General features: G+C 38.5%; 3 protein-coding genes and 1 non-coding gene across 4 annotated transcripts; 2 read left to right on the plus strand and 2 right to left on the minus strand.

The window, feature by feature from the left end:
• Nucleotides 1-8607: 8607 nt before the first annotated feature.
• On the minus strand, nucleotides 8608-12809 carry LOC104244882 (mitochondrial import inner membrane translocase subunit Tim9). Its single transcript, XM_009800400.2, has 2 exons — nucleotides 12598-12809; nucleotides 8608-9065 (listed from the first exon to the last, which is right to left on the minus strand). The coding sequence occupies exons 1-2, from the start codon at nucleotides 12690-12692 to the stop codon at nucleotides 8879-8881; spliced, it is 282 nt and encodes a 93-aa protein (XP_009798702.1). The 5' UTR covers nucleotides 12693-12809; the 3' UTR covers nucleotides 8608-8878.
• Nucleotides 12810-16227: 3418 nt separating this feature from the next.
• LOC138874330 (small nucleolar RNA R71) lies at nucleotides 16228-16334 on the minus strand. Its single transcript, XR_011401369.1, has one exon. It is a non-coding gene; the product is annotated as a small nucleolar RNA R71 (small nucleolar RNA).
• Nucleotides 16335-16756: 422 nt separating this feature from the next.
• Nucleotides 16757-18061, plus strand: LOC138873956 (uncharacterized). Its single transcript, XM_070152449.1, has 4 exons — nucleotides 16757-16849; nucleotides 16915-17515; nucleotides 17620-17737; nucleotides 17914-18061. Exons 1-4 carry the CDS (start codon nucleotides 16757-16759, stop codon nucleotides 18059-18061), a joined length of 960 nt encoding a protein of 319 aa, XP_070008550.1.
• Nucleotides 18062-20268: 2207 nt separating this feature from the next.
• On the plus strand, nucleotides 20269-21250 carry LOC138873957 (uncharacterized). The gene is made up of 3 exons (XM_070152450.1): nucleotides 20269-20601; nucleotides 20715-20941; nucleotides 21061-21250. Exons 1-3 carry the CDS (start codon nucleotides 20269-20271, stop codon nucleotides 21248-21250), a joined length of 750 nt encoding a protein of 249 aa, XP_070008551.1.
• The last annotated feature ends 5809 nt before the right edge of the window (nucleotides 21251-27059 follow it).

A 27059-nucleotide genomic window follows, 5' to 3' on the forward strand; every position in this document is an offset into this window, starting at 1 on the left:
ATCTGGTAAGGTTTGAAATACTTAGTCTCTTTAGAGTGAGTTTAAGACGGAAAAGTCAATCGGATGTTGACTTGTGTATTAGAGGGATCGGATGTGAGTTCTGAGGGTTCGGTTAGCTTCGGTAGGTGATTTGGGACTTAGGAGCGTGATCGGAATGAGTTTTGGAGGTTCGGAGTAGACTTAGGCTTGAATTGGAGAAATCGAATTTTTGGCGATTTCCGATTGATATGTGAGATTTTGATATAGGGGTCGGAATAGGATTCCGAGAGTTGCAGTAGTTCCGTTGTGTCATTTTGGTATGTGTGTGCAAAATTTCAGGTCATTCGGACGTGGTTTGGTCGGGTTTTTGATCAAAAGTGGAATTTAGAAGTTTTTGGAAACTTAGGCTTGAATCTGATGTGTTTTGGTCGATTTGTTGTTGTTTAAGGTGTTTTGAAGATTGGAACAAATTTGAATAAGGTTTTGGGATTGAACGAATCATTATAAGTTGAAGAAAATTGTAGATTTTGGCTTCAGCTGTTGCAGGTATTTTACTCTTTGCGTTCGCGAGTGGACCCTCGCATTCGCGAAGAGTCAGTTGAGGAAGGTGGAATTTAAGCCTTCACATTTACGAGGAAGGATACGCGTTTGCGAAGGGTAAAGGGTTTGTGCATCACGTTCGCGGGGGAGGTGTCACGTTCGCATAGAGCAAAAAGGGCAACTGAGCTTAGGGGGGAATTGTTCATCGCGTTCGCGAGAGGCAGAACGCGATCAGGAAGATTGGTCAGAGCAAAGCATTGCTTTCGCGATGGGGGTGTCGCGATCGCGAAGAGGAAAATTGGTCAAATTTAATTTGTTCTTCGCGAACGCGAGGCTTTGACCACGTTCGCGAAGAAGGATTTCAAGCCTGGGTAGAAGGTTTAAAAGGTCGTTTTGCCCACGAATGTGGAGTTTATTTCTTCCATTGTTGGTCATTTTTGGAGCTATTTGAAGGATATTGAAGAGGAATTTGAGGGGAATCACTTGGAGGTAAGGATTCTGGACTTAGAACTCGATTCTATTATGAAATCTACCTAATAAATCATAGAATCTAAGCCTAAAATTGAAGAATTAGGACTTGAGATTAAGAGACTTTAAAATGAGAATTTGAGGGGTCATTTAGACTTCGATTTCAGTGTTCTTGGTATGTATGGACTCATGGGAGGATAAGGATTCCGTTGATGTAATTTTTATTGAGTTTCGAGACATGGAGCCAGGGGTCGGGTTTGGCCAATTTCAGGATTTTTGGTATTATTTGATTGTTTTCGCTTGGGCTTCGTTCCCTTAGCATATTTTGACGCCGTGATTCTGATTTTGAATAGATTCGACGCGAGTGGAGGCCAATTCAAGGGTCAAAGGCGTCCCGGAGTAGTATTTTCACCGGTTTGAGGTAAGTAACCATTGTAAATCTGGAACTGAGGGTACAAACCCCGGTATTTGACTTGTTTTGATAAATGCGGTGACGCACATGCTAGGTGACGAGCGTGTGGGCGTGCACCGGTAGGGATTGTGACTTGGTCTATCCCCTAGTGACTATTAAGCCGCGTATTTGATTTGAAACCTTATGTTATTCCGTACTTTAGTCATTTATATTGTATTATGGGTTGTATGCCATGTTTGGGGCCTTGTGCCGACCTGTTGATACCCTTAGGGGCATTTTTACTATTTTCCCTCACTTTATTTGTTGAAAGAATATTCTCAGTCATGTTTTACTTGTTTAAATGTTTAAAAACTGGTTTTATCACTCCACTTCTAATTTTGAGGAATGTTTGGGCTGAGTTCCCTAATTTCTATTATTATTCCTGAGAGGCTGTGAGGTTAATGACTGAGAGAGGTTAAGAACCTAATAGTAAGGATATTATATGTATATATTATGGATCGGGTTGCACGCACAGTGATATTTATATGGATCGGGATGCACGCCGCAGCGATATATATACTGGATCGGGCTGCGCGCCACAGCAATATATATATTAGATCGGGCTGCGCGCCGCAGCGATATGACGTTTGGGCTGTAGGAGCCTCTCCGGAGTCTGTACACCCCTAGTGAACGTAGTCGACTATAAATTATGGATCGGGCTGCACGTCGTAGCGGTTACTATGATTTCTATTATTATGAAATATTAATGAGCCTGAGTGTTGAGAGTGAGTATTGAGTGACAAGAGCGAGTCACGAGTGACTGAGAGGCTACCCGAAAGGCCATATTCTGAGTGATACCTTGCCCGAAGGGCCCAGTTATGATATTTTTACTGATTTCACTCTTGTTAAAATAAACCTCTGTTGGAAAAATTGCTAAGTATATGATTTCAAGTGTTTAAACTGAAATTGATGATTTTATGACGAAACTGGTTTTAAACTGTGAAGTTGACTTGTTATCCTGTTGTTTATTCAGTTATATGATTTTAAACTACTCGTCACTGCTTTCATACCTTATTTACTTTAGTTACTTACTGAGTTGGCGTACTCACGTTACTCCCTGCACCTTTTGTGCAAATCCAGGTGCCTGAGTGGCAGAGTGAGGGTCCTCAGCTGATCTAGAGGTTGCCGGAGATTTCAAGGTAGTTGCATGGCGTCCGCAACCCTGTTTTCTCCTTCTTATCTTGTTCTTTTCCGCATTTTCTAGACTTATGTTGTATCAGACAGTCAGTTATATAGTAGAGGCTCTAGACTCGTGACACCAGATATTTGGGGCTATGTAGCTCATGTTTATTTGACTTCCGCTTATATTTTGTTATTTTTAAACACTTATTATAGAAACTGGTATTTAAACCTGTGTTAGAAAAAGGTTTTATAAAAGGAATTCGTTGTATTTAATGGTTTGGGTTGGCTTGCCTAGTAATGTGATAGGCGCCATCACGATTGGGTATTTGGGTTCGTGACACCTTCCCCGGCATAACCCTAGGACCTTTCCAGCATAACCCGGTCATTTTTCCAGCATAACCTGGTAATCTTCCCAACTTAGGGCCTCCGATCCCCATTTGATTTCATTTTAGATATAGGGCTCCACTCCCTAATCTCTTCTCTTTCAAGGATACACAATCCTGATTTTATTTCTTTCAATAAAGAAGTAGTTTAGATTTTTGTTAAAATAACTCACAAAATTTTCCTAGTGAAAACTGAGACAGAAAAATTTCGTTCGTTTGTTTGTTTTGGTGCCTGAACATATTTTTACCTTGTGGCACAAGTTTTGAGATGACCAAAAGAAGAAGTCTTGGTCCAGAATAAAAGAAAAAGAAGAACAAGAAAAGAAGTGAATCTAAGTGTAGAAGCGGAGAAAAGATGCGGACTGCTCAAGATATGATTGAAGTCACAAGCTTTGCATGTCACGCCTTGATCCGAAAAGCTGAATAAGAATGAACCAGCGGTCGCAGCTAACGAGCATCAAGATTCAGATCAGAGTCTGCAGGAAGAACTAGCCAAGACTCAAGATCAATCTTTAGAAGGTTTATAGATAGGAATCTTGTAACTCGTAGTTGATAGGTTTAGCTAGTTTAGCTTTTCATCTTTCATTTTGGTGTAATAAGGAGCTCAGCAAGCAGAAACAACAGCAACAACAGTGAAATCACAGTTTCTCGGTAGTCCCAGCTACCAAAACTTCCAAAACTACACCGATCCGATTTCTTTATAACCAAGGATATGTAGACAACTTCTGAAGCAAGGTTCGGTCAATTTTTTTTAAAATGCTTCCAAATGGAGTTTTAAACGGGCAAAAATTGCTCATAATTGCTCACTTTATCTTTACCCAAAAACTCTTCATGTTTCCGAGCAAAGAGGGGAAGCTGTGAGCATCTAATTTTTGCCCTACATGAAAATAACTCCTAAAAATAGACCAAAATAATTTTTATTGATTTTTAGGAGTTCTTCTTTATTTAGTTGCATTTCATGCATATTTAATATTTTAAAATCAAAGAAAAATCATTAAAAAATTGTCATATTTTAATTTCATGCTATCTTAAGTTTAATTTACATGTAGGAATTAATTTTATTAAGCAAGAAATAACAAAAAATGGTCATTTTTACATATTTAGATTTTAGCCTTTTTAATTAGCATTTTTCTTTAGTTTAAGTTAATTAGTTGTTTTAATGTTAAAAATAGATACAGAATTTTAGTTTCTACAAAAGTAGATTGATTTAGGATTTTAATTAATTAAAGAAAAGAAAAAGGGAAAAAACAAAGAAAAGGAAAATAGGAAGAATATATTTTTGTCTTATTTTTTTTAAAATTGGGCCAATTCCTAAAATGGTCCAATTAATTAAGACTCAAATTCCCCCAAAACAGCCCAAAAAACCAAGCCCATCCCCCTTGCCCTTATCTGATACTCATTAGAAAACCTAGACTGAGAAAGAAAAAAGATCAGATTTTGACCTCCTTTCCTAAGAGCAAAAACGGCGCAACCCAGCTCCTTTTTGCCTTTCTTCTTCTCGATTCCTCATCTTCAACAAAGAACTAGAAACGAACCCGCCCCTCTTGAACAAGAACCCAGCGCACAAGCTGAAATTTCCTTGAAATTTGGGGTTAAGACTATACAAAGGCATCAATTGAAACCAAGGTCATTTTCAGATCACTGTTTCATCTGTTTTCTTTCAAAAAAATTGAATTTGCTTTTCGATTTGCTGTTGTTCGTTGGAGTCTTTGGTGAGTTTCAAACCCGCTGATTCTAGCTTTATTTGGCTTTATTATCTTCTAAATTTGAACTTTGTGCAGAGAGGTATGTCATCACAAGAATATTCTGAATATCTATTTTTTCGTTAATAAATCATGATATTATTTGGTTCATGTATTGTTATTGTAGGCCTTCATTCGTCTAGATCTGATTCTGGACAGTGATTATGAAGTCATTTGTTGTTAGTTCATCTACTGCCACAGTTTGTATTTGTTTGTGTATATCTAATTTCAGACAACGAGTGGAATTCGGCTAAATTTTCTAAGGTTTTTATCACAAAAGATGGTTTGTCAAAGTACATGAAGTTTTTTGTTTTTTGAGAAAGGATGTTAATTTCATTTTCATGATAAAACATAGAATGGACTTGCTACTGCTGACTGTCGCTAGGAACCTGTAACACGGGCTAAAGAGAACTTGAAAGGCATGGAGGTGGACTTCTTTGTCTACCACGCTCAATTCTGAAGTGGACAACTCTGTTTTCCAAGAGCTTTACGTACTTTAGAGTTAATAATACTTTTAGAATGATTACTTTTGGAGGAAATTTTGATGCCTTAATCATCTATTCAGATGTCCATAACTGGAGTGTGCCAAGTCTACCTTCAAGATTTGAAGTGTTTGTTCCTTCTGTACCGTAATAATTATAGAAAGCTTAAGCTCTCTAATTACCATTCCATGGGATTTCCTCCTTTTCTCTAGTTTTTTCATCTTATAAAGCTTTAGTATGACTTTGCATTAGATCAGAAATTACCCTCATGCTATTAGTATTTAGGAGTTACTCATCTGTTAATGGTTTAGAAGCCATATTAGGTAGAGAAAGTAAGATTCAAAATTACAAATTTTGGGTAACATTGGACTTGGTACATCCACAGAAGTTCTGTTATAATTCGATATGCTATTCCTCGTATCTCATTAATTTGACTTTGTATTCCAAGGTGTAAAGTAAGAGTTATTTTTCTGACTACTGTTATTTTAACTCGAAGTAGCATGCTATTTTGGTATATGTTTAATGGTCTCACAATAATCTCAAAGTAGTTTAGGAAAATAATCATGAACATCCATATTTTGCTTTAGTTGAGTACAATTTTTTGAAATAAAGTGAGGCGTGCCATCCACAAATGAATCCTATAATCTATAGCCCTCACATTAATACCAAAACTAGTATGAAAAATACTTGGAACATTCATAACTAGTATAGAAAATACTTTGAACATTCGTAGTTTGCTTTAGGCGCGTTTATAATAAAATTATCATAGCTATGGGTATGGTTCCCATGACGTAGTTGTGATACATAATTTTCAAATTCGGGGGTACATTTATGTGACCCGGCCACATAACTTTAATAAATTAAACGTGTTGTAGATCGTGGGTACGGTTCCCGTGACATGATTCGCAATGTATATCAAACAAACAAGTGTACGACAATCGTAACTTGTTCCAGAATAATTCCATAAATTAATTAAAGGCGGTTATAAAGTTAAAAATGCACAATGGGTTTAAAACGTATAATAAATCAGATAATAGGTTAATTATTAATAGTTTAAGCGACCGTGCTAGAACCACGGAATCCGGGAATGCCTTACACCTTCTCCCGGGTTAACAGAATTCCTTACTTAGAATTTCTGGTTCACAAACTTTTAAATAAAGTCAAAATTCTCCTCGATTTGGGATTTAAAAATAAACCGGTGACTTGAGACACCAAATAAACTATTCCAAGTGGCGACTCTAAAAATTGAATAAAATAATTCCATTTCAAATAATGTCACTTAAATTTGAAAAACTCCCTTATACTCCCTCTCGGGTGGTAAAAAGGAGGTGTGACAATGGCAATGTGTTCCCTCGTCCGATGTCGAACCTAGGCTCTGATACCAACTGTTACGCGGCGCCTTCCTGAGATTCCTTGGAAGGGCGACGTAAGTCTAAGCAACTAATGCCAGTGCAATTACTATCCGCCAACTGAGGTCCCCTCCGTACGCTAGACGAGATTGTTAGTACTGGAAAACCAATGTCAAGAGCAATTGAGAGAACAGAAATGAGAATTGAGAATGAAAGAAAGCTTGATTGCATTAATGAAAGTTATTACAGAAAGGCAACGTGGTGTCGAGGGGGAGAGACACCAGTACAGAGAATTGTTTGCTTGCTAGAAAGTTTTGAATGCTTGATCCCTCCTAATAATGCTTTAAAAAAATAAACCAAAGCTACAAGACTAGACTTGATTAAGCTAGAGAAAAATAATGGAAGTACATGAAATAAAACTACTCTATATTTACAATGAAAAGGACTTAGTTTTCTACAAGGCAGAAACAGGTCAGTTGTCAGCAGCATTGTCTTTGGCCTCACGGTCTGCGCGCGTGGCGCTGTTGGCATCTGCCTGCGGCTGGGCGCTGGTGAGGGATATCAGTGGGGCGATAGAGACACATACGCGCTTGTCACTTGGCGCGACCAAGACCACGGGACCGTCCGTGGCGCTAGGCATTAAGAGGCTTGTTAGGACGTCACGGGGTGCGCCCAAGGAGTCATGAGACATGGCTGGAAAGCCGCCCATGACAATTTCGAAGTGTAAAGGGATTCAATTATGTGATTAAATCAAGTTCAAAAGTAGTGAGCTAGAATAATCTTTATATCGTTTTTGAACATATAACATTTTATCACAAAAAAAAGTTGAGAAATGAATGTCCAATTTTGCACAACGAAATGATGCAATATTTTTTTTATTTAGTAGCCTGTCATCAACTGAAAGTAATAAAACTTTTCTTTTAAAGAAAGGAACAACATCTTAAGATATTTATAGATAAATAGTAATAAAGTAAGCTAAGCATTTGGGATTGAGGGTAATGAACAAGGTACATTAACCATTTGGGAATGAATTCTTAAACACTTTCGAGAAAATCTATCCTCCAAAATATTAATTTTTCTGGCACTCAAAATTTTGATGACCTGCCACGTGACGTTTTTCATTTGTCCGCTTCAACTAAAATTATTAAATCTGGAAACTATGTTTTAAAAAAAGAAAAAAACATAAGCTCCAAACTACAGTAAAAAAGATTGGTTTCATCTTTACAAGTTTCTAGAAAATGAGGAACCATCTCCAAGGGAGCTAATCTGGTGACCTAGTAGAGGTTGATTTTGAGGCCTAATATAATACCTGAAAATATTGTGAATAATTCAATTACTTTTAAATAACATATTTGTGCATCTTAACTATTCAATCGGATTATTATTACCTCCACAAGTACAGTAGGTAACTCCGCACACTAAAGTTTAGAAAAAATGGAAGAAATCACCCAGCGAATATATAAATATCTTTTTTGGTCTGGTGGAATTGAACCTCAAATTTTCCATAATTTATCGTCACATCTCATTGACTTCTAATCCACAACCATTGGTGCGCCAAGAAGTGGTATATATATATATATATATATATATATATATATATATTGTAATTACTCAAGAAAGAAAAATGAAATTGCTTACTATGGGGAACCATTTATAGCCTGTATGGCCAAAAGCACTTTTATAAAATAAAAAAAGTATTTTTTCCAAAGTTGAAATGTTTGACCAAGCTTTTAGAAAGAAAAAAAAATGCTTTTAAATAGAAGCAGAAACAATTTTGGAAAAGCAGAAAAAATAAATTCTCCTCAAAAGCACTTTTGAGAAAAATACACTTAAAAACATTTTTTAAAAGCTTGGTCAAACACTATTATTGCTCAGAAATGCTTTTCAAATTAATTAATCAAACACAAACTGCTTCTCACCAAAAGTACTTTTGAAAAAAAACACTTTTCAAAATAAGCTGATTTTTTAAGCTTGGCCAAACATGCTATTACAGTAGCCAACAAGAAGGAACAAAGGTCTCTGAGTAACCAGTTTCAGCAATTCATTAGGGAGCAAGTAGGTTACCACATTATTTTCTCAAACACAGCCACAAAAAGAATGCAAATTTAATTGCAAGTGCTCTTCAATATAGTCACAAGCTACATTCAAGTTACTAAAAACTCATTCTAAACTCAAGAATTCCTGGATTTCAGAAACAAAAGAACATTTTAGTAATACCTATTTGCTAGGAAATGTGTTAAACATAAAAAATAAAGGTTGTGTTAGGAACTTCTGCCCTTTTCCTTGTCAAGAAACTCTTTAAAGAAGATAAATACTTCAGGTAATGGAGAAGTTGGATTGCATGCATATAATAGGAATCATCTTAATCTTGTGTGGCTGCACCTTGGTTAAGCTCAGCGAACCTCATACCAACGCGCATTGAATGCTTCAAGAACTTCTCAGCACATCGCGTAATACAGGTCTCCTCTTGTTTGTCTAAAGTTTTACGTTTGAAAGTGTCTACACAGCCCGTGAAACATCTTTCCACCAGGGAATTATACATTCTCAAGCTGCAGTGTTTCAAGACAACATGAGACGATGTTTTAGAGTTGTAATACTGTAAATCACGAAGCAAATTAAGTGAATTATGAGATATTTATCTTATACTCCACAAAATTCACACTACAAAGCCATATGTGCTTAACTACATCTAAAATCTTCAGTCTTACAATCATCATGATGTATCATTTAATTTGTCAAATTTACTAGATTCTAGAACCGGCAAACGACACGAACATGCATGATTGGAACAGAATTGGTATTGAAAACAAGGGGAAGAAAATAGCAAGTTGGAAATCTCAAAAAAAAGGGATAGACAATTGAATGATGAAAACCAACTTAAGATTGTCTTCGTCGCATAGAAAACATTTTAGACAATATCTTTTGCACATTAACCATATCGCATGCAAGCATTAAAAGATGATTTGCAAAAAATTCAGATAGTCACCCAAATGTTTTCATTTATTTATTTTATTATCCAAGTGACTTACTAAAGCCACCAATAGAGTGTTAAGAAGGACCTCATTAGAATAAATATTGCACCCCTTTGAGCAAGATATATTAAGGGCTGTTGAGGAGAGCTTTCATGTTGCGCTTTTCTAAGGAAGTGCTTTTATAAAAATTCGTTAGACTAAAGTAATTCCTCTTTTTAAATGAAATGATGGGTAGAAAACGAAAAGAAATATATTGAAGCTTTTCTGAGAAATTTTTTTTTGATTAACTCAGCTCCATGAGAAACTAGTAAAAGGTCCTATAAATAATGTTTGACATGCTTCAACAAACAGTGTCATTAACAAAGGCTATTGCAAAGATGTAGCATCTTTAACCTAACACTTTTTTCAAATTGGCAAATTGCAGAACAGGCATTCTCATCATGCCAAGGTGAGCTAAAGCAATCTTAAGTACTCAAATATTAGGAAAACATAGTTCCAGATTCAAACATGACCCAGAGCATGCAAGCTTGTGAAGCCTTGTGTACCTGCAACTCTCGGCATGTTGTGGTTAGGATCTAAACTAGAGTCTCATCCTACATGGTTTCATCCCAAGACCATGCCTAGATACCGTCTTGAAAAGGAGAGCAAATTATCCAAAGTGACATAACACTTAAACTAACTTATAACTCGAGTATGAGGCAACTATCATCACATGCCAACTGTTTTATTTGCATTTAAGTATTGAACCTAGACTTGCATTTCCCTAATACTAGAAATCTACTTGCACACACCCCAACTGCACTTCTTATAAACAATATGACTCCTTGACAACCTTCTGATTTTAAAGCTCTGCTCTTATCATTAGTTGCTTCTTCCGCCCTTTGTAGGCATGTATTGCTCTCTCCAACTCAGTGTTAGCAAAGGTGAAAAACTCAAAAAACTCTAAGGTTCTTTGGGGCTTTAGGCGCAAAATGTAAATAAAGTGTGGGCTTTAGTGAAGAAAGGCGCAAATGGAGAAAAGATATAAATATATTTTTGTAGTCAAAAACTAATAATAATAAGCATGAATAACAAATATATGGACAAAGAAATTGAAAAAAGATGATGATAAAGTGAAATATCAATTGTTTAGTGTTGTCTCTTTAGGATTATGCTCATTGGCAAGGAAAAGTATGCCTTAGAGCCTTGATAACGACAATAAAGCATCTGCTAGTGAGGCGACGCGCTCCACATGTTTTCCGTTTCACTTCAGAGCTTAAGCGCGGGTTTGACAACACTGCTCCAGCTTCATCACCAGTATGATCCAAGTAGCTTATGAAGACTTATCAGCAACTATGACTGTATGTTGTACAGTCAACAACATCTAATCCAACTATGCAGTAATTGAAGGATGTTTCCTTTTTCTCTTCTCTTTTATTCCTTATTGCTAACATTTGGATGTAATTGCAACACCTTCTTAAGTGGTGATTGTTAACATCTAAAAATACTGACCATTTCCCCAAAAAAAAAAATATTGCTCATGGCACACCCAATAGACTTCATGAATCCTACTTATATATTAAAGAAACATGAAACACTCTTTTCCTGATCTTAAAATTGTAAAATAAATACTGAGTGGAAGACCCCCACGGCTTTGGTTCAATAGCAAAGGTAGTTGAAAGAGAATGAGTGGTAGGCACATGTCATTAGTTTGAGACATAGTATTTAATTGGAGAAAGGTTGAGGAGTGGGCCCATCTACTGAGTTCCAAAACTGAAACACTGAATTTCTCGGTCAAAAGGATAACACTGAGTAAGAGGAATATCAGAGCAAGATCAAGAAACAGAAGAAAATGAGCACCACTACCCAGGTTAAAGTTTGTTCAGAGGATTAGAAGTTCTTTATCATTTCTTCTCCACAGTAATAATACAACTTAGACCTTGTGCATGTAAGAAAAGTAAAATCATGGGTTAACTGCCTATTGGTTAGCAGCCAGAATTATAGAAGTTCAAACCATCAGTAAATCATTCTTACGATTTCTCATAGATCCCAACATCAAGAGGTGGAAAGGAGCTTGTTGTGCAGGATTCTTGAATTAGAAGCTACACAAAAGAATTGAATATGAAGAATGAATGGCTACTTCTGAAGTCAGATAGTTACTATGGCTTGTACTTATTCTCAACTGGGCTACCATTTTTTGTTTTATAACTGTAGTGTCCAGGCTAGTTTGCACGTACCTCAACTAATTCCACGGTGTACTTGCTACCTCCCACCAGCACAGTTACAGAATAACTCTGTCTACGAAGTCTTGGACAGATGGAAAGAATTCACCTAGTGATTTTTTCACATTTTTGGGTGCTCTCAGCTCGGCTAATAGCAAGCCATTCAATTCCGCTTTACAACATTCAAACTTGTTGTTATTACAGAAGAAAAAGAATTTTAAAGTTCCTTCTTTAGGAAGATCAAAAATGGTAGTACGACTTAAAAAAAAGTTGTGTGACCCTAATCAAAGATAACAGGATAAATTGATACACGATGAACCATCACTAATTGGAGTATGAGGTTAATGTTGTTGTAGACCTAAAATAAACAAATAAACGTGTCCTCTTCTAACGGTCTAACAACTCAACATTTTAGAGGAGGTCCAAATAGTTTGACATGATATCAAAGCAAGCAGAGGTCCAAGTTTTTCTAACAATTCAGCAAATGTGCGTCAACTACTTCTACAGTAACCTTTGGCTAGTGTTGATAGCTATATACCCACCATCCCCCCAGTGAACCCCGGAAAACAGCTTTTTCAAGAAAACGATTTCCAGCTCAATCAACATTTTTTTTCTTTTAAGAGGGTAAACTTATTTAACTTCATTAAAGAAAAAAAAATTAATTTTTTTTATCAAGTCTATGAAGAATAATGGGTTCTTTCAGCAAGTAAAGATAATTTCTTTTATCACTTTTTTTGGGTTATTAAGCTATATATTCTGCTTTTTTATACCATGTTACAATTTCAACTCAGCAAAGAAAATCAAGAATACAACATCACCAACATCATATAATTAACCCAATTTTTAACAGATTCATAACTAAACATCAAAACATGTACAAAATTAAAAGAATGGAACTAAAAAAAAACCTGTCACGGATTTGGAGCTGGTCAATCATAGAAGCCATTTTAAGCTTGTCTGCTTCAGGAAGATTATCCAAATCACCTAACATGCTTTTGTCCATTTTTTGAGCTCTTTATTTCTGCTAGGGCTGAATTATAACCAAAAGCAGCAGTTGTTTACCTTAACATTAAAAACCCCTTTCAATAAACCCTAAATACTTGTAATTTTGTGACGTGCGAGATGGGCTAACACTTAAATTTCTTTTAGACCCTCCTGCTTTCTGAAATTACACCTTCTTCCCCTGTTTCTTTATTGCTAGGGTGTCTTTTTGGTTCAATTTTTGTTTTATGGCAAAACGTAAAAATGGGTTTAATTTTTTGTCCTATGGTTCCCTTATTCGACATAATTTTTCGGTTTGAGCTTCTTGTGAAATTTTTAATTGATTACTTTAAACTTTTAGTCTATTCGAACTTCTTTTGCACTTCTAATCGATTGATTTAAGTCATATTTTTTGACAATACATAGAAATTAACTATAACTTAAGCATTTAATAAATATAAAAAGCTCGCTTACAACTTTGTTTTTGGAATGAATATGAGGATTCTTGATTTGTTTTGGGTATTTTTGAGTTGAAACCAAAGAGCACACTTTTGAAAAGTAATATTAAAAATGCTCAAACTCAATATTTCTTTAATTTGTGATTACACAATCACTTTGGAGAAACGTTTCTAGGCACGGCGCTAAAGTCTTTGAATTTTTTTTATTTTAAAATTTCAAATGTAAATTTAATTATTGTATTAAGAAGTATACGAATATTTGTAAAAATATCATTTTATGTCGCTAAAATTTTAACTATAGAATAACATACAAAGTATTATATGTTGTCTCTCTATTCCTTCGGGAAAGGAGTAAGATCTGTGTAGACACTAACTCTTGAGATTTTACTAAGTTAGTATTGTTGTTGTATACAAAGTATTACATGAACTTTAGTCAAATACTTGGAAATCTTTTGGGGGAGGATATTTTTTTCAACCTGGGGAGGACAATTCAAAGTGTATACCATGCATATGAGATAAACACTATTGAATCTTGAGGCATATGAAAAGAACAAGGGAAACAAACATTTTGCAATTTGGTAGCCTCGTGACTCAATGACACTAGTTGATAATTGTGAATAGATGCTCGAGTTCGTTTGGAAAAATTCAATACAACATAACTACATAATTTAAATGTTTTTGACACTAGTTTGATACTAATTGTGAATAACGACCGTGTGTTTCTTTTGAAAGAATTCAATACAATATTTTTTTTCTACAAAAGGTTTTGACATGGCTAATTTTTCCTTATATTATTTATAATTATTTTTTATTTATCAAAATCATTTGTCTACTTAGTCGGATTCAGGTTTTTACGGATCTCATAAACATTTTACTCGAGTTTTTTCTCTGCCACATTTGTGCTTTCCTGCCCTGTAATTAATCTTAATTCAAATTTTGTTTTGTTTTATAAAGTAACTAAAATCATCTCACTAGAATAAAAGTAGGTCAAATATATATATTTTTCTTTCGAAGATTGAGGAGAATATTGTAGGAAAATTGATGTTAGGCTAGAAACTCGTGTTTTAGCCGTGGTATTACATTACAATGATTGTATTTTTATGTGCGTTTGAGCTCAAATGACAGTGAATTACACTTAGTACGTGTTGTATGCCTTGCAGGAAGCGATCCGGAGCTCAAAAGTTAATTTGGAGCTAAATTGATCGATTTGGAGCTTTGAAGTCTGAGTAAAAGCCCAATGCATTAAGTCGGGATCGTGTTTGGAGGTCGTGTACCAAGTCTGGATGTTAAAAGAGGATGAAAAAGTTCGCTCTGAGAAAATTGCACTGCTGCGCCGCAAGGCGCGGCGCAGCAGTGTAAAGTTGAGCTTGAATCGAAAATATGAGGCTGCAGATAAAATGCACTACCGCGCCGCATGGTGCGGCGCGGCTGTGCAAATTCTACAGAGCCAGTCCTAGTTCGCGCGGAAAAGGTTTTTTTTCGTCTGGGCCCGACCCTACTTGGTATAAATACATGTAAAAACGACATTTTGAAGACTTTTTGACATATCTTAGACCTAGGGAGGCTATTGCGGAAGGAAGAAAACGTTTGGAGCAATTTCACGAGGAGATTGGCATCAAATTCTTCATTCCTTCATCTTTGCTTTGTAATTTAATTATGCAATTTATTTAGAAAATTATGAACACGATTATGAGTAGCTAAATATTTAGTCTAGGGTTTTGATGGAACCTATTGAACGATGAACTTCTTGTTATGTTAATATAGTGTGCCTGGTTTAATCTCTATTTGTTCAACTATGTTCTTGTTGTAGTTAATTGATAGGATCCTCAATTAGTTGTGCCTATTTAGTATGCATAACTCGGGAGAGAGTGCATATTTAGGTAGTTGTTGAACAACATCACTCCCAAAGTATAAGAGGGATCTATAACTGCGGGTTTAAAAGTGGGATTAGGGATATCGAAGCCTTGAGTGCAATCTAAAGTGAGCTGTAATAAACAAAGCCAGCTAGCGTAACTCGGGAGAGTGCATCTAGTAAATTGTCGTGATTACTCGGGAGAGATTTGTGGTAATAAGAGTGCTCATGATTGATAGAGACGATTAGGTGAATCTATGTAAAACATAACCGGAAGGGATTTCATCAATAGGGGAAATCACTATCTTAGATCCTTCTCTTAATTGTTTACAACTTAATCATAGTTAGTCTTTACTTACATAATTGTAGTTCGTCATAATTAGTAAAAATATCCTCAACTGTTATTCAAAACGTTTGGGAAGTTGATTACGTAGAATTTAGTAAGTCTGATAAGAGTAATTGGTAGGTTAATTCCTTGTGGGTTCGATTCTAGGCGAAATACTCAGATTATATTTGCAACATCCGCGTGTCCTTTTCATAAGGTATAGTTGGGCGTGATCAAATTTTGGCGTCATTGCCGGAGAATTAACGGTGTTATCAATTACAATTAAAAGAAGTACAAAAATTCTTAATGTAGTTAGTTTTCTCTACACTCAATCTTTACATTGAAATTTTAATGTTTGTTGACTTGGTTGCACAGGTGCATGCCTAGAAACTCATCGAGATCTGGTGAAGTATTTGAAGCATTATCAGATCCCGAGAAAGTTTTCAAGGCCTTGAATCGGGCCAACCGGAAAAACAACCAACAACCAACAACTGCACAATTCGAAACAGTCATGGGAGATCACGAGGAAAACCCAGCGGTACCAATAGTGCCAGAGGCTGCTCTCTATGACTAGGCATAATCCACAGCTGAAAATCTGTCCACAGCGATTGTAGTCCCGCAAATACAGTCTGAGTCATTCCAAATCACGAATAACATGTTGCACTTATTGCAGAACAAGAAACTATTTTCGGGGTCACAAGTCAAAGATCCTCAGCAGCACTTGAAGAATTTCTTGTCTATCTGCAAAACCCAAAGGCAGCCCAACGTAACACCGAAAGCGATCAAGTTGTTATTGTTTCCATTCTCAGTGACAGGAGCTGCCCAGACCTCGCTAAACTCGCTTCCTATTAATTACATAACAACTTGGGAGGAGTTAGTCAGGCAATTCCATAACAAGTACCATCCACCCAACAAGACTGCTCAACAAATTGATGAAATTTTGAGTTTTAAACAGAGACCAATGGAGACACTGCATGAAACATGGGAGTGCTTCAAAGGGATGCTGGTTATATGCCCACACCATGGTATTCCAGATCTGATGTTGGGGCAGCAGTTTTACATGGGATTGTCAGATAGCGTGAAGAACATTGTTGATGTTTTAGCTGGTGGAGCATTTTTTAGCAAAACATGGAGAGAAGGCCAGAGTATGCTTGACAAGATGGCACAGAATTCGGGATGGACAGCCAGGAATGTACCTATCACTCCAGTGGTTCACTCAGTGCCCTTAGATCCATCCAACTCTATGGCTGAAAATATGGCCACCTTATTGACACATATGAGTATACTCACCAAAAAGGTGGAAGAGTCAGGGTAGAAGCAGCAGGTACACATTATAGATACCACCAATGGGGGCTTGTGCGCATCTTGTATTAGTCAGCCAATTGGTAATCAGTGGAATGCGGAACATGATCATCATCACTACCTTGAAGACATGAACTATGTGTCTAATTATGGAGGCTAGAGACAGGATGGTCAGAATTGGGGCCAGCAAAATCAGCAGTACAGGCCAGTCCAGCCACAGTTCAACAATGGAAACATGGGAGGTATGAGACCTCCGAACAATATGACACTTTATCCAAGGCCATAGGGATATAATAACCAAAATCAGCAGCAGGGCTATCACCCGCCTCAGCAGCAGCATGGTGGAAGACAGGAAGATGGGTTTGCTAGACTTGAGGCAACGCTGCAGCAGGTTATTGGATCTAATGCAAAGATTAATGAGAGAGTAGATTCCCATGATGCAGTAATCAAGAATATTGAAGTTCATGTGGGACAAATTTTTATGTCTCTAAACAATCGTCCTCATGGGACACTACCTGCAGACACCCAGATAAATCCAAAAGATCAAGGCCCAAAGCAGTTGATGGCAGTGAATATATGTAATGGCAGAGATCTGGATGTAGAGCAAGAGAGGGCTCGAGAAACTAGACAAGCTGAGGAACTTATACCATTGCCCATTGAGCTGGATGAGCCAACGAAACTGACAGAGGTGATAGCCCAGCCTGCCCAGGAAGAAAATAGCATTCAGAATGAGACCGAGAAAGAAGCTGAGACAGTCCAGGAACTAGTAGTTGATGTAACAGCTGATAAAGATCAATCCCAATTGATTCGGAAGAAGAGACCTCCTGCCCCCTTCCCTCAGAGGTTGGCTAAGTACCAAAAGGAGGAGCAATACAGGAAGTTCTTCGAAATGCTAGAAACAAATCCAGGTAACACATACCATTGATTGAAGTTTTGAAGGAGATGCCTGGGTATGCAAAAATGATGAAGGACTTGATGTCCTGAAAGTTTGATTTCCAAGACTTGGCCACAGTTACTCTTACTCAGACCTGTAGTGCAGTGGTGACTAGACCAATTGCAGAAAAGCTGTCTGACCTAGAGAGCTTTACAATTCCATGCACTATTGGTAATTTTGCTTTTGCTAAAGCACTGTGTGATCTAGGGGTCAGCATCAATCTTATGCCCCTGGCGATTTATAAGAGGCTGGGCATTGGAAGAGCTAGACCCACCCCTATGTTGTTGCAGCTGGCTGACAGGACTGTGAAATGACCCTCTGGTATCCTAGATGATGTGCTAATTCAGGTAGGGAAATTTGTGTTCCCTGTAGATTTTGTGATCTAGACTGCAAAGTGGATGAAGAGATTCCTATAATGTTGGGAAGACCATTCTTGGCCACGGGGAGAGCTCTCATTGATTGTGAAACCGACGAGCTCAAGATGAGATTGAACGATGAGGAGATAATATTCAATGTGTAGAAATCTATGAGGCGACCAAGTGAATTCGCCAATTGCTCTCTTATTGATGTCGTGGATGTAATCGTAGAGACTAATGATGAGATGCTGACCATTGAGGACCCCCTTGCTGCATGTTTGATGAATTTGGATGAGGTGAATGGAGAGGAACTGGCGGAATGGGTGTTGCCGTTAGAAGGTAGAGGGTTCTGGGATAGAACTCTAGAATTTGAGCCCTTGCACTTGGAAAATCGAGAGACTCCTCCAGCCAAGCCATCTATCGAAGAACCACCAAAGCTGGAGTTAAAGACATTGCCCGCCCATCTTAGGTATAAATTTCTTGGACCTAACTCCACATTACCTGTTATTATCTCATCTAGTTTATTAGATGCGCAGATGCAATAACTCTTGCAGGTACTTAAGGAGTGCAAGACTGTCATTGAGTGGACCATGCCAGACATAGAGGGGATCAGCCCCGCCTACTATATGCATAAAATTCTACTAGAAGAGGGACACAAACCTTCCAGGGAACACCAAAAAAGGCTGAACCCTAACATGAAGGAAGTGGTGAAGAAGGAAGTAATAAAGTGGTTAGATGCGGGAATTATTTTCCCAATCTCTGACAGTAGTTGGGTTAGCCCAGTTCAATGTGTACCTAAGAAGGTTGGCATGACGGTAGTTACGAATGACAACAATGAATTGATATCTACAAGAACAGTCACGGGCTAGAGAATTTGAATGGATTATAGAAAGCTAAATCTAGCCACCCGGAAAGACCACTTACCACTTCCCTTCATTGATCAGATGTTAGACAGATTGGTAGGGAGGTCACACTTTTGTTTTCTAGATGGGTACTCAGGATACAACCAGATCTCCATTGCACCGGAGGATAGAAAGAAGACCTCTTTCACTTGCTCGTATGGCATTTATGCCTTTCGGAGGATGCCCTTTGGCCCATGCAACGCACCCGCCACATTCCAACAGTGCATGATGTCCATCTTCACTGACATGGTAGAGGATATAATGGAGGTGTTCATGGATGACTTCTTAGTGGTGGGGAACTCATTTGATGAGTGCCTAATAAATCTAACTCATATGCTGAAACGGTGTATCGAGACTAACCTGGTTCTGAATTGGGAGAAGTGCCATTTCATGGTACAAGAGGGCATTGTCTTGGGGCACCGGGTGTCAAGCAAAGGAATTGAAGTAGATCGTGCTAAGGTGGATGTGATAGCAAAGCTACTCCCTCCAACTTCAGTCAAAGCAATCAAGAGCTTCCTCGGACATGCCGGTTTCTACCGAAGATTCATAAAAGACTTCTCAAAAATCGCCAACCCTCTCTGTAAGTTGTTAGAAAAAGATCACCCTTTCTTGTTTTCTGATGATTGCAGGGTAGCATTCAAAGAGCTGAAAAGGAGGCTGGTCTCAGCACCTATCACAGTTGCTCCTGACTGAGAGCAACCATTCGAACTCATGTGTGATGCCAGTGACCACACAGTGGGGGCAGTGCTGGGACAGAGGAAGGACAAGCTGATGCATCCAATCTACTATGCTAGTAGAACGCTGAGTGGAGCCTAGCTGAACTATACTGTGACTAAGAAGGAAATATTAGCTGTGGTGTTTGCTTTCAACAAGTTCAGATCATATCTGATCGATTCTAAGGTAATTGTATACACTGATCATGCAGCTCTCAAGTACTTGATTGAGAAGAAAGAGCCTAAGTCGCGCCTGATTCGTTGGGTGTTGCTGCTGTAAGAATTCGATCTTGAAATTCGTTATCGTAAGGGCACAGAGAACCAAGTCGTTGATCATCTATCACGACTTGAGGGAGCTAAAAATGTAGTTGAGGTTGAGGATATTTTGGAAACCTTTCCAGACGAGCAGCTACTCGCTACTAGTCTGGAGGAAGTGCCGTGGTATGCAGACTTTGCAAATTACCTGGCCTGCGGTATAGTTCCCTATGACCTTTCATCTGTACAAAAGAAAAAGTTTTATCGTGACTGTCGCATGTATTATTGGGATGAGCCTTACCTATTTAGAATATGTGTTGACAATATGATCCGGAGGTGTGTCCCCGAGATAGAACAATCTTTTGTTTTGCAGGCTTGTCACGCATCAGCGTATGGAGGACATTTTGGAGGGGTCAGGACAGCTACGAAAGTGCTTGAGGCTGGATTCTTTTGGCCAACAATGTTTAAAGATACGCACCAATACGTGAAGGGTTGCAATGAATGTCAGTGGACCAGGAACATTCCTGTTGCCATGAGATGCCCATGAACTCAATTCAAGAGGTAGAAGTGTTTGATGTCTGGGGGATTGACTTCATGGGTCCCTTCGTCAGCTCCTATGGCAATAAGTACATACTTGTTGCCGTGGATTACGTGTCCAAATGGGTAGAAGTTGCAGTGTTGCCCACTAATGATGCAAGAGTGGTGGTGGGATTTTTTAAGAAGACCATATTCACTAAATTTGGGACACCAAGAGCGATTATCAGTGACGGAGGCACTCACTTCTATAATAGAGCTTTCGAGAAGTTGCTTGCAAAGTATGATGTACGCCACAAGGTGGCTATCCCTTATCACCTACAAACTAGTGGGCAGGTTGAAGTGTCCAACAGAGAGATAAAGAGTGTGCTAACCAAGACTGTGAACGCCACAAGAACTGATTGGGCAAAAAGCTAGATGATGCACTCTGGGCCTATAGAACTACTTTCAAAACTCCAATTGGTATGTCACCATACAAGTTGGTGTTCGGGAAAGCCTGCCATTTGCCAGTGGAACTCGAACATAGAGCTTGGTGGGCACTGAAACAGCTGAATCTCGACATCGAGGTTGCGGGCACAACGAGAATCACAGAATTGCATGAGCTTGACGAGTTCAGACATCTTGCTTTTGAGAGCACAAGGTTGTACAAGGAAAGAATGAAGAGGTTGCACGACAAGAACATTGTGGAGCGAAATTCAATCCCGGAAATATGATGTTGCTTTATAACTCACGATTAAGGCTATTTCCGGGTAAACTCAGGTCACGATGGTCTGGACCATTTCGAGTGGTCGAAGTGTTCCCTTTAGGTGCTGTAGAGATTGTTGCAGAGAAAGACTCTCGTACATTTAGTGTCAATGGGCAGAGATTGAAACTATATGTGGGCATGAATGAAACAAAGGAAGTGTTTGAGATCCACCTGACTGAACCTCAGAGGTCAAGCGAGCCTTAAATGCGTTCATTTGCGTCGTGCCGCGACGTTAAATCAAGCGCTTATTGGGAGACAACCCAATTGTTACCTCACTAACCCATAATTGTAGTTAAGATTATTAGAATTTAGGAGTTATGAGACTTTATTGGGCAAGTACAAGCATGAATTGAACATAAAATAAGTACATAATAGAGCCGGGGTGCAACCCGGAATCTAAATGTCGAAAATAAATCGAACTCTATGAAAAATGGCCTACCGCGCCACATGGGGCGTTGCGCCAGGCCAAACGAGGCTGAAATACAAAAAAATGAGAGTCTTTGATATTGGCCACTACCGTGCCGCACCCTGCGACGCGGCAGTGCAAATATTTTAAAAAAAATTCTCTCTGTCCGGCCCCCCTCCCCCTAACCCCTTGTTCTTTTTCTCTTTCTCTTTCATTCCAAACAACCAAACCCTTCCCCCAACTCCCCATTCTCTTTTCTTCTCCAATTTCCTTCCCCCACACACATCCCATCCCTTTCATTCTTCCTCAAGGTAAGTTTCTCTACTCTCTTCTCTTTTCTTTAAGTAATTTAGTGTCATGAGTAGTATAGTTAATTTCAACTAAACCCTAGGTAGTGTATTGATGCTAATTAATTTTTTTCAATTTAATTGCTTACTTTGTCCATGATTGGTGCTTAACTTGTTGGATTTTCATTGTGCTTATCTTTGTGGAAGATTTTTAGCATGTCTTGATGCCTCTAAAAAAGTTTTATGATGAAGTTGTGTGGAGGTGCCTTAAAGCCGAAAATTGGTGGTGTATTTGTGCAAATTTGGAGCACTTTGTGCCATTGTTATATTGTGGTGATGGTAGGATGGTTGATTGGTATGAGTTGTGTAGTAATATTGAAAGAATTAAAGTTGAAATTTTGAAGTAACTATGATGAATGTCATGTGTTTGACTAAATTCCTCAATGACCTTGAAAGTGACATTGTAGCTTAGTGGAGAATAATTGCTATGAGAAAATGTGTGCTAGGTGCTATTTTGTATATTCGATTCATGTTTTGTGCTTGCGTAGTGATATGTTGTATTTTGTGAAGTTGACTAGTAGTGCATTAGTATAATGTATTTTATTTCTCTTCGTAGTTACTAACTTAGCTTCTTAATTTTGTATGTTTAACTAGTATAGTCTATGATTTTGTAGATGTTCTATTATGTTGGTGGTTGGGGGGATTGTTGATTGCTTGTGGCGCACTTCCATCAGATAGTTTGGGTCCCTGATATACATTTTACTTGTGAACATGCCAATAACATAAGTGTGGGGTGGTTACCCCGTTTGGTTTTGTTTTGGGTTTTCGTATTATGGATGATATTTTTCGTCTTGTGCAGATAGAATGTCACGCCGCCCGAACAAACGCTCTAACACTCGTTCGTCTGAGGTTGCTTTTAGCAGCCTTCGTGGTAGGAGACGGGCACCTGCCCCCACCCCAGTAGAAGAGGAAGAGGAGCGCATTGACCCTGATGTGGATGTGGTGCCAGCATGCAAATATGGTATACGGGTTGTCCCCGCCCATGCTCGACGCTGGTTTCAAACATTTGTCCCGTCAGCCCACCCGTATCCTGAGGTTGCTATTGACGATGGGAAGTTGGCCCGTAAATATGGTGAAATTTACAACAATATTCGGGCTTTGGGTTTCGACAGTCTGTTCCGTCCGGGTGATGCGGTGAATGTGAACCTAGTGAAAGAATTTTATGCTAACTGGCAACCTGAAGCCAGCCTAGATGTTGTTTACGAAGTGCATGTAAGGGGTAAAGTGATTCCATTCTCCTCCCGGGTGATCAATCGGATTATGGGATTCACAGAGCATTCCCACAAACTCTTTCAGAGGTTTCTCCGTCGACCAGACTATCCGTCTATTCGCCGCCTGTTATGTGGTGCTGACTCTTCTGCCGCATGGACACGAGATGCCAATGAATTCCCCAAAGATATGAAGAAGGCAACTTTCCAGCGGCCAGCCAGGGTTCTGTTGCGGTTGATTAATGCCAAGATCACGCCGACTGGAAGTGACACTGATGTACCCCGACTGAAGTTGTGTTTGATTTATGCCCTGTTGACTCGGATGCAGTTCGACCTTGGTAAGATCATGCTTGAGAATATGGCTAAAGTGAGACCACTTGGTGCTCGCCGTCTACATTACTCGAGTATGATCACTCGATTGTTGCGTGCACGCCTTGTGGAGGAGGAGTACCACTATAACATGACTATTATCTTACCCTATTAGGCCCTTTGATATTACGGCGGTGATCGAACCCCTACTGCGGCTGTTAACTCGGACCAGAGGATGGTCCGCATTGAGGAGACTCTACAACTATTATATTCTTACTTGCGCCTTCGGGCTGATCGTGGGGAGGTTGACTTGGAAGAGTTGCAGCAAGATCACCCCCTTTCTGCTATCACTCAGTAGTGGTTGGGGTTGGCACGAGGAGGACAGCTGCCACCCGATGAAGATGTGAACTCCATTCCCTCAAATGATGAGGAGTATTTGTGCACCTTCGAGGGTGCTGATGATTAGGCCTTGGGCCTTATGGAGCCCCCTTTTCACTCTTGATTTTATTGCTTTGCATTGGGGACAATGCAATATCTTAAGTGTGGGGTGGGGTGCTCATATTTGATTATATTTGTACTTTCCTTTGTTTGTTTCTTGCTTTCTTAGACAATTGGTTTGTAAACTATAATTTTGAATTCGATCAGGCCTGTAATAGTTAGTAAGTATGTAGTTCGACTCTTCCCGACGATGGATATCGTCGACAGATCTCTTGAGGGAGATGAGTCGAAAAGAAAAAAAATTCATATATGTGAAAATCCAAAAATATGTCTTTTATTTTAATTTTTTTTTCTTCTAGGTAGTGTAACAATTCCCCTTTGGGTTTTCTTTGTGCCGCGGTTCTTTTCCAAGGGTTTTGCTTGAATCGGGTGTAGTTAAATTTTATTTTTTTTATTTTTTAGGAATTAAGAATCTTTAGTTAGGAAGCTAAGTTGAAGGAGCAATTTCCTTTGATTGCATATGCCTTAGGAGTGGTAAGGGCCTTAGTTGTGACACCTAGGCTCAATTCTTGACTCTTGAATAAGTGCCTTAAATCGTATGATTAAAACTGTGCTTAACTGCTTTGACTAAGAGTGTCTTGATTAGTCCAATCCTGAGTGAGTTATGTGTCATGTGTGTGTAAGGTTTTGTGCTATTATGTGCGTTGCATTTGATGCCTAGAACTTGCCCCGTGTGTTTGCAAAGCGAAATAGTAGTTTTGTTCAGTCTTGGAAGTGATATAGGCATTTCTTTGTTGAGCCATATATATACATATATTACCCGCCTAATTGAGATGTATCGTAGTTAACCCCCTTGAGCCGATAATCATGTTTCTTTGGCAACCACATTACAAGCCTTACCCAATTGTTTTAATTGACCATATATTTGAACCTTTTCACATCTCATGAGCACTTGAATTGTTATGAACTTTGTAAAAGTTAAAGTGTGGGGTGGTTGGTTGGGCTTTTGAGTGGAACTAATAAAATAAGGAGAAATGTGCATTGTGTTGAAAAGAAAAAAAAAGGAAAAAGTAAAAGCCACTTGAATTGAAAAGGAAAGAAAAGAAAAAGAAAAAAAAATGATATATATATATATATAGAAGAAAAAAATGATATATATATATATATATATTCTTTGATAGTGGTGGCTCCGGACGTAATTATGCTTAAAGATGTAGGGAGTTAATCTAGATTGATGTGAAGGTGGAGTTTTGGTTTGACGTAAGTGGGGTTTGAAGGTTAAATTATATGTATTAAAGTGCTTAGGGAGGTGTAGTCACTCTTATATCTAAATGTATCATACCCGTCCCGCAGCCTACATTACAATCAATTAAAGTCCTACTTGATCTTAGACTGAATGAACTCAATTAGTAGAGTAGTACACTACGGGCAAGCCTATGGTACATGTTTTGTGGCATATGAATATTATTTCTGAGAGTGAGTGAATTCTTTCTATCTTGAGTTCCTAAATATTCTTAAATTTTATTGTGAGGGACTACTCTCTTTTGTTGTGTGAGGGCACTTGATTCAGGAAGGAGAGGTAATGTCATTGACCTCTATGTTAAAGTAAGTGGGCGAGTGACTAATGCATGGTACTTTTGAGTCGAAGCTTGAGGGTGGGATGTTATGATAAGACGCTCAATCCACTTTAATTATTCTTGGCATGGTGTATCAGGGAGGTTGTTTAATGAACGTTTGTCCCTAGGTGCAGTGTAGTTCAAATGCTCGAGGACGAGCAATTATCTAAGTGTGGGGTGTTGATGTTAGGCTAGAAACTCGTGTTTTAGCCGGGGTATTACATTCCAATGATTGCATTTTTATGTGCGTTTGAGCTCAAATGACAGTGAATTACACTTAGTACGTGTTTTATGCCTTGCAGGAAGCGATCCGGAGCTCAAAAGTTATTTTGGAGCTAAATTGATCAATTTGGAGCTTTGAAGTCTGAGTAAAAGCCCAATGCATTAAGCCGGGATCGTGTTTGGAGGTCGTGTACCAAGTCTGGATGTTAAAAGAGGACAAAAAAGTTCACTCTGAGAAAATTGCACTGCTGCGCCACATGGGGCGCCGCAAGGCACGGCGCAGCAGTGTAAAGTTGACCTTGAATCGAAAATATGAGGTTGCAGATAAAATGCACTACCGCGCCGCATGGTGCGGCGCAGCCTACGGCGCAGCTGTGCAAATTCTACAGAGTCAGCCCTAGTTCGCACGGAAAAGGTTTTTTTCCGTCTGGGCCCGACCCTACTTGGTATAAATACATGTAAAAATGATATTTTGAAGACTTTTTGACATATCTTAGACCTAGGGAGGCTATTGCGGAAGGGAGAAAACGTTTGGAGCAATTTTCGGAGGAGATTGGCATCAAATTCTTCATTCCTTCATCTTTGCTTTGTAATTTAATTATGCAATTTATTTGGGAAATTATGAACATGATTATGAGTAGCTAAATATTTAGTCTAGGGTTTTGATGAAACCTATTGAAGGATGAACTTCTTGTTATATTAATATAGTGTGCCTGGTTTAATCTTTATTTGTTCAACTATGTTCTTGTTGTAGTTAATTGATAGGATCCTCAATTAGCTGTGCCTATTTACTGTGCATAACTCGGGAGAGAGTGCATATTTAGGTAGTTGTTGAACAACATCACTCCCAAAGTATAAGAGGGATCTATAACTGCGGGTTTAAAGGTGGGATTAGGGATAACGAAGCCTTGGGTGCAATCTAAAGTGAGCTGTAATAAACAAAGCCAGCTAGCGTAACTCGGGAGAGTACGTCTAGTAAATTGTCGTGATTACTCGGGAGAGATTTGTGGTAATAAGAGTGCTCATGATTGATAGAGACGATTAGGTGAATCTATGTGAAACATAACCGGAAGGGATTCCATCAATAGAGGAAATCACTACCTTAGATCCTTCTCTTAATTGTTTACAACTTAATCATAGTTAGTCTTTACTTACATAATTGTAGTTCGTCATAGTTAGTAAAAATATCCTCAACTGTTATTCAAAACGTTTGGGAAGTTGATTACGTAGAATTTAGTAAGTCTGATAAGAGTAATTGGTAGGTTAATTCCTTGTGGGTTCGACTCTGGACGAAATACTTAGATTATATTTGCAACGTCCGCGTGTCCTTTTCATAAGGCATGGTTGGGCGTGATAAAAAATCTATGTGGTATACCCATTGAAAATACCAGTTAACTCCATATACATTTAAAATATTTATTTTTGTATATGGTCGAAATCGGGTTCGTTCATTGTTTGATCAATCGA

Source organism: Nicotiana sylvestris, chromosome 7 (genome assembly GCF_000393655.2).
Source record: "Nicotiana sylvestris chromosome 7, ASM39365v2, whole genome shotgun sequence".
Taxonomy (NCBI): domain Eukaryota; kingdom Viridiplantae; phylum Streptophyta; class Magnoliopsida; order Solanales; family Solanaceae; genus Nicotiana; species Nicotiana sylvestris.

Bases quoted from the DNA above. Each gene is read 5' to 3' on its own strand.
- LOC138873956 (XM_070152449.1), top strand. From the start codon at position 16,757: ATGGAGGCTAGAGACAGGATGGTCAGAATTGGGGCCAGCAAAATCAGC. The intron at 16,850-16,914 runs GTATGAGACCTC...AACCAAAATCAG, and splicing joins CAACAATGGAAACATGGGAG to CAGCAGGGCTATCACCCGCC. The intron at 17,738-17,913 runs GTGTGATCTAGG...TGTTCCCTGTAG, and splicing joins TTTGCTTTTGCTAAAGCACT to ATTTTGTGATCTAGACTGCA.
- LOC104244882 (XM_009800400.2), bottom strand. From the start codon at position 12,692: ATGGACAAAAGCATGTTAGGTGATTTGGATAATCTTCCTGAAGCAGAC. The intron at 9,066-12,597 runs GTTTTTTTTTAG...GAAACACTGCAG, and splicing joins CAGCTCCAAATCCGTGACAG to CTTGAGAATGTATAATTCCC.
- LOC138873957 (XM_070152450.1), top strand. From the start codon at position 20,269: ATGTCAGTGGACCAGGAACATTCCTGTTGCCATGAGATGCCCATGAAC. The intron at 20,602-20,714 runs GTGGCTATCCCT...TTGGGCAAAAAG, and splicing joins AGTATGATGTACGCCACAAG to CTAGATGATGCACTCTGGGC. The intron at 20,942-21,060 runs GTTGTACAAGGA...GGGTAAACTCAG, and splicing joins CTTGCTTTTGAGAGCACAAG to GTCACGATGGTCTGGACCAT.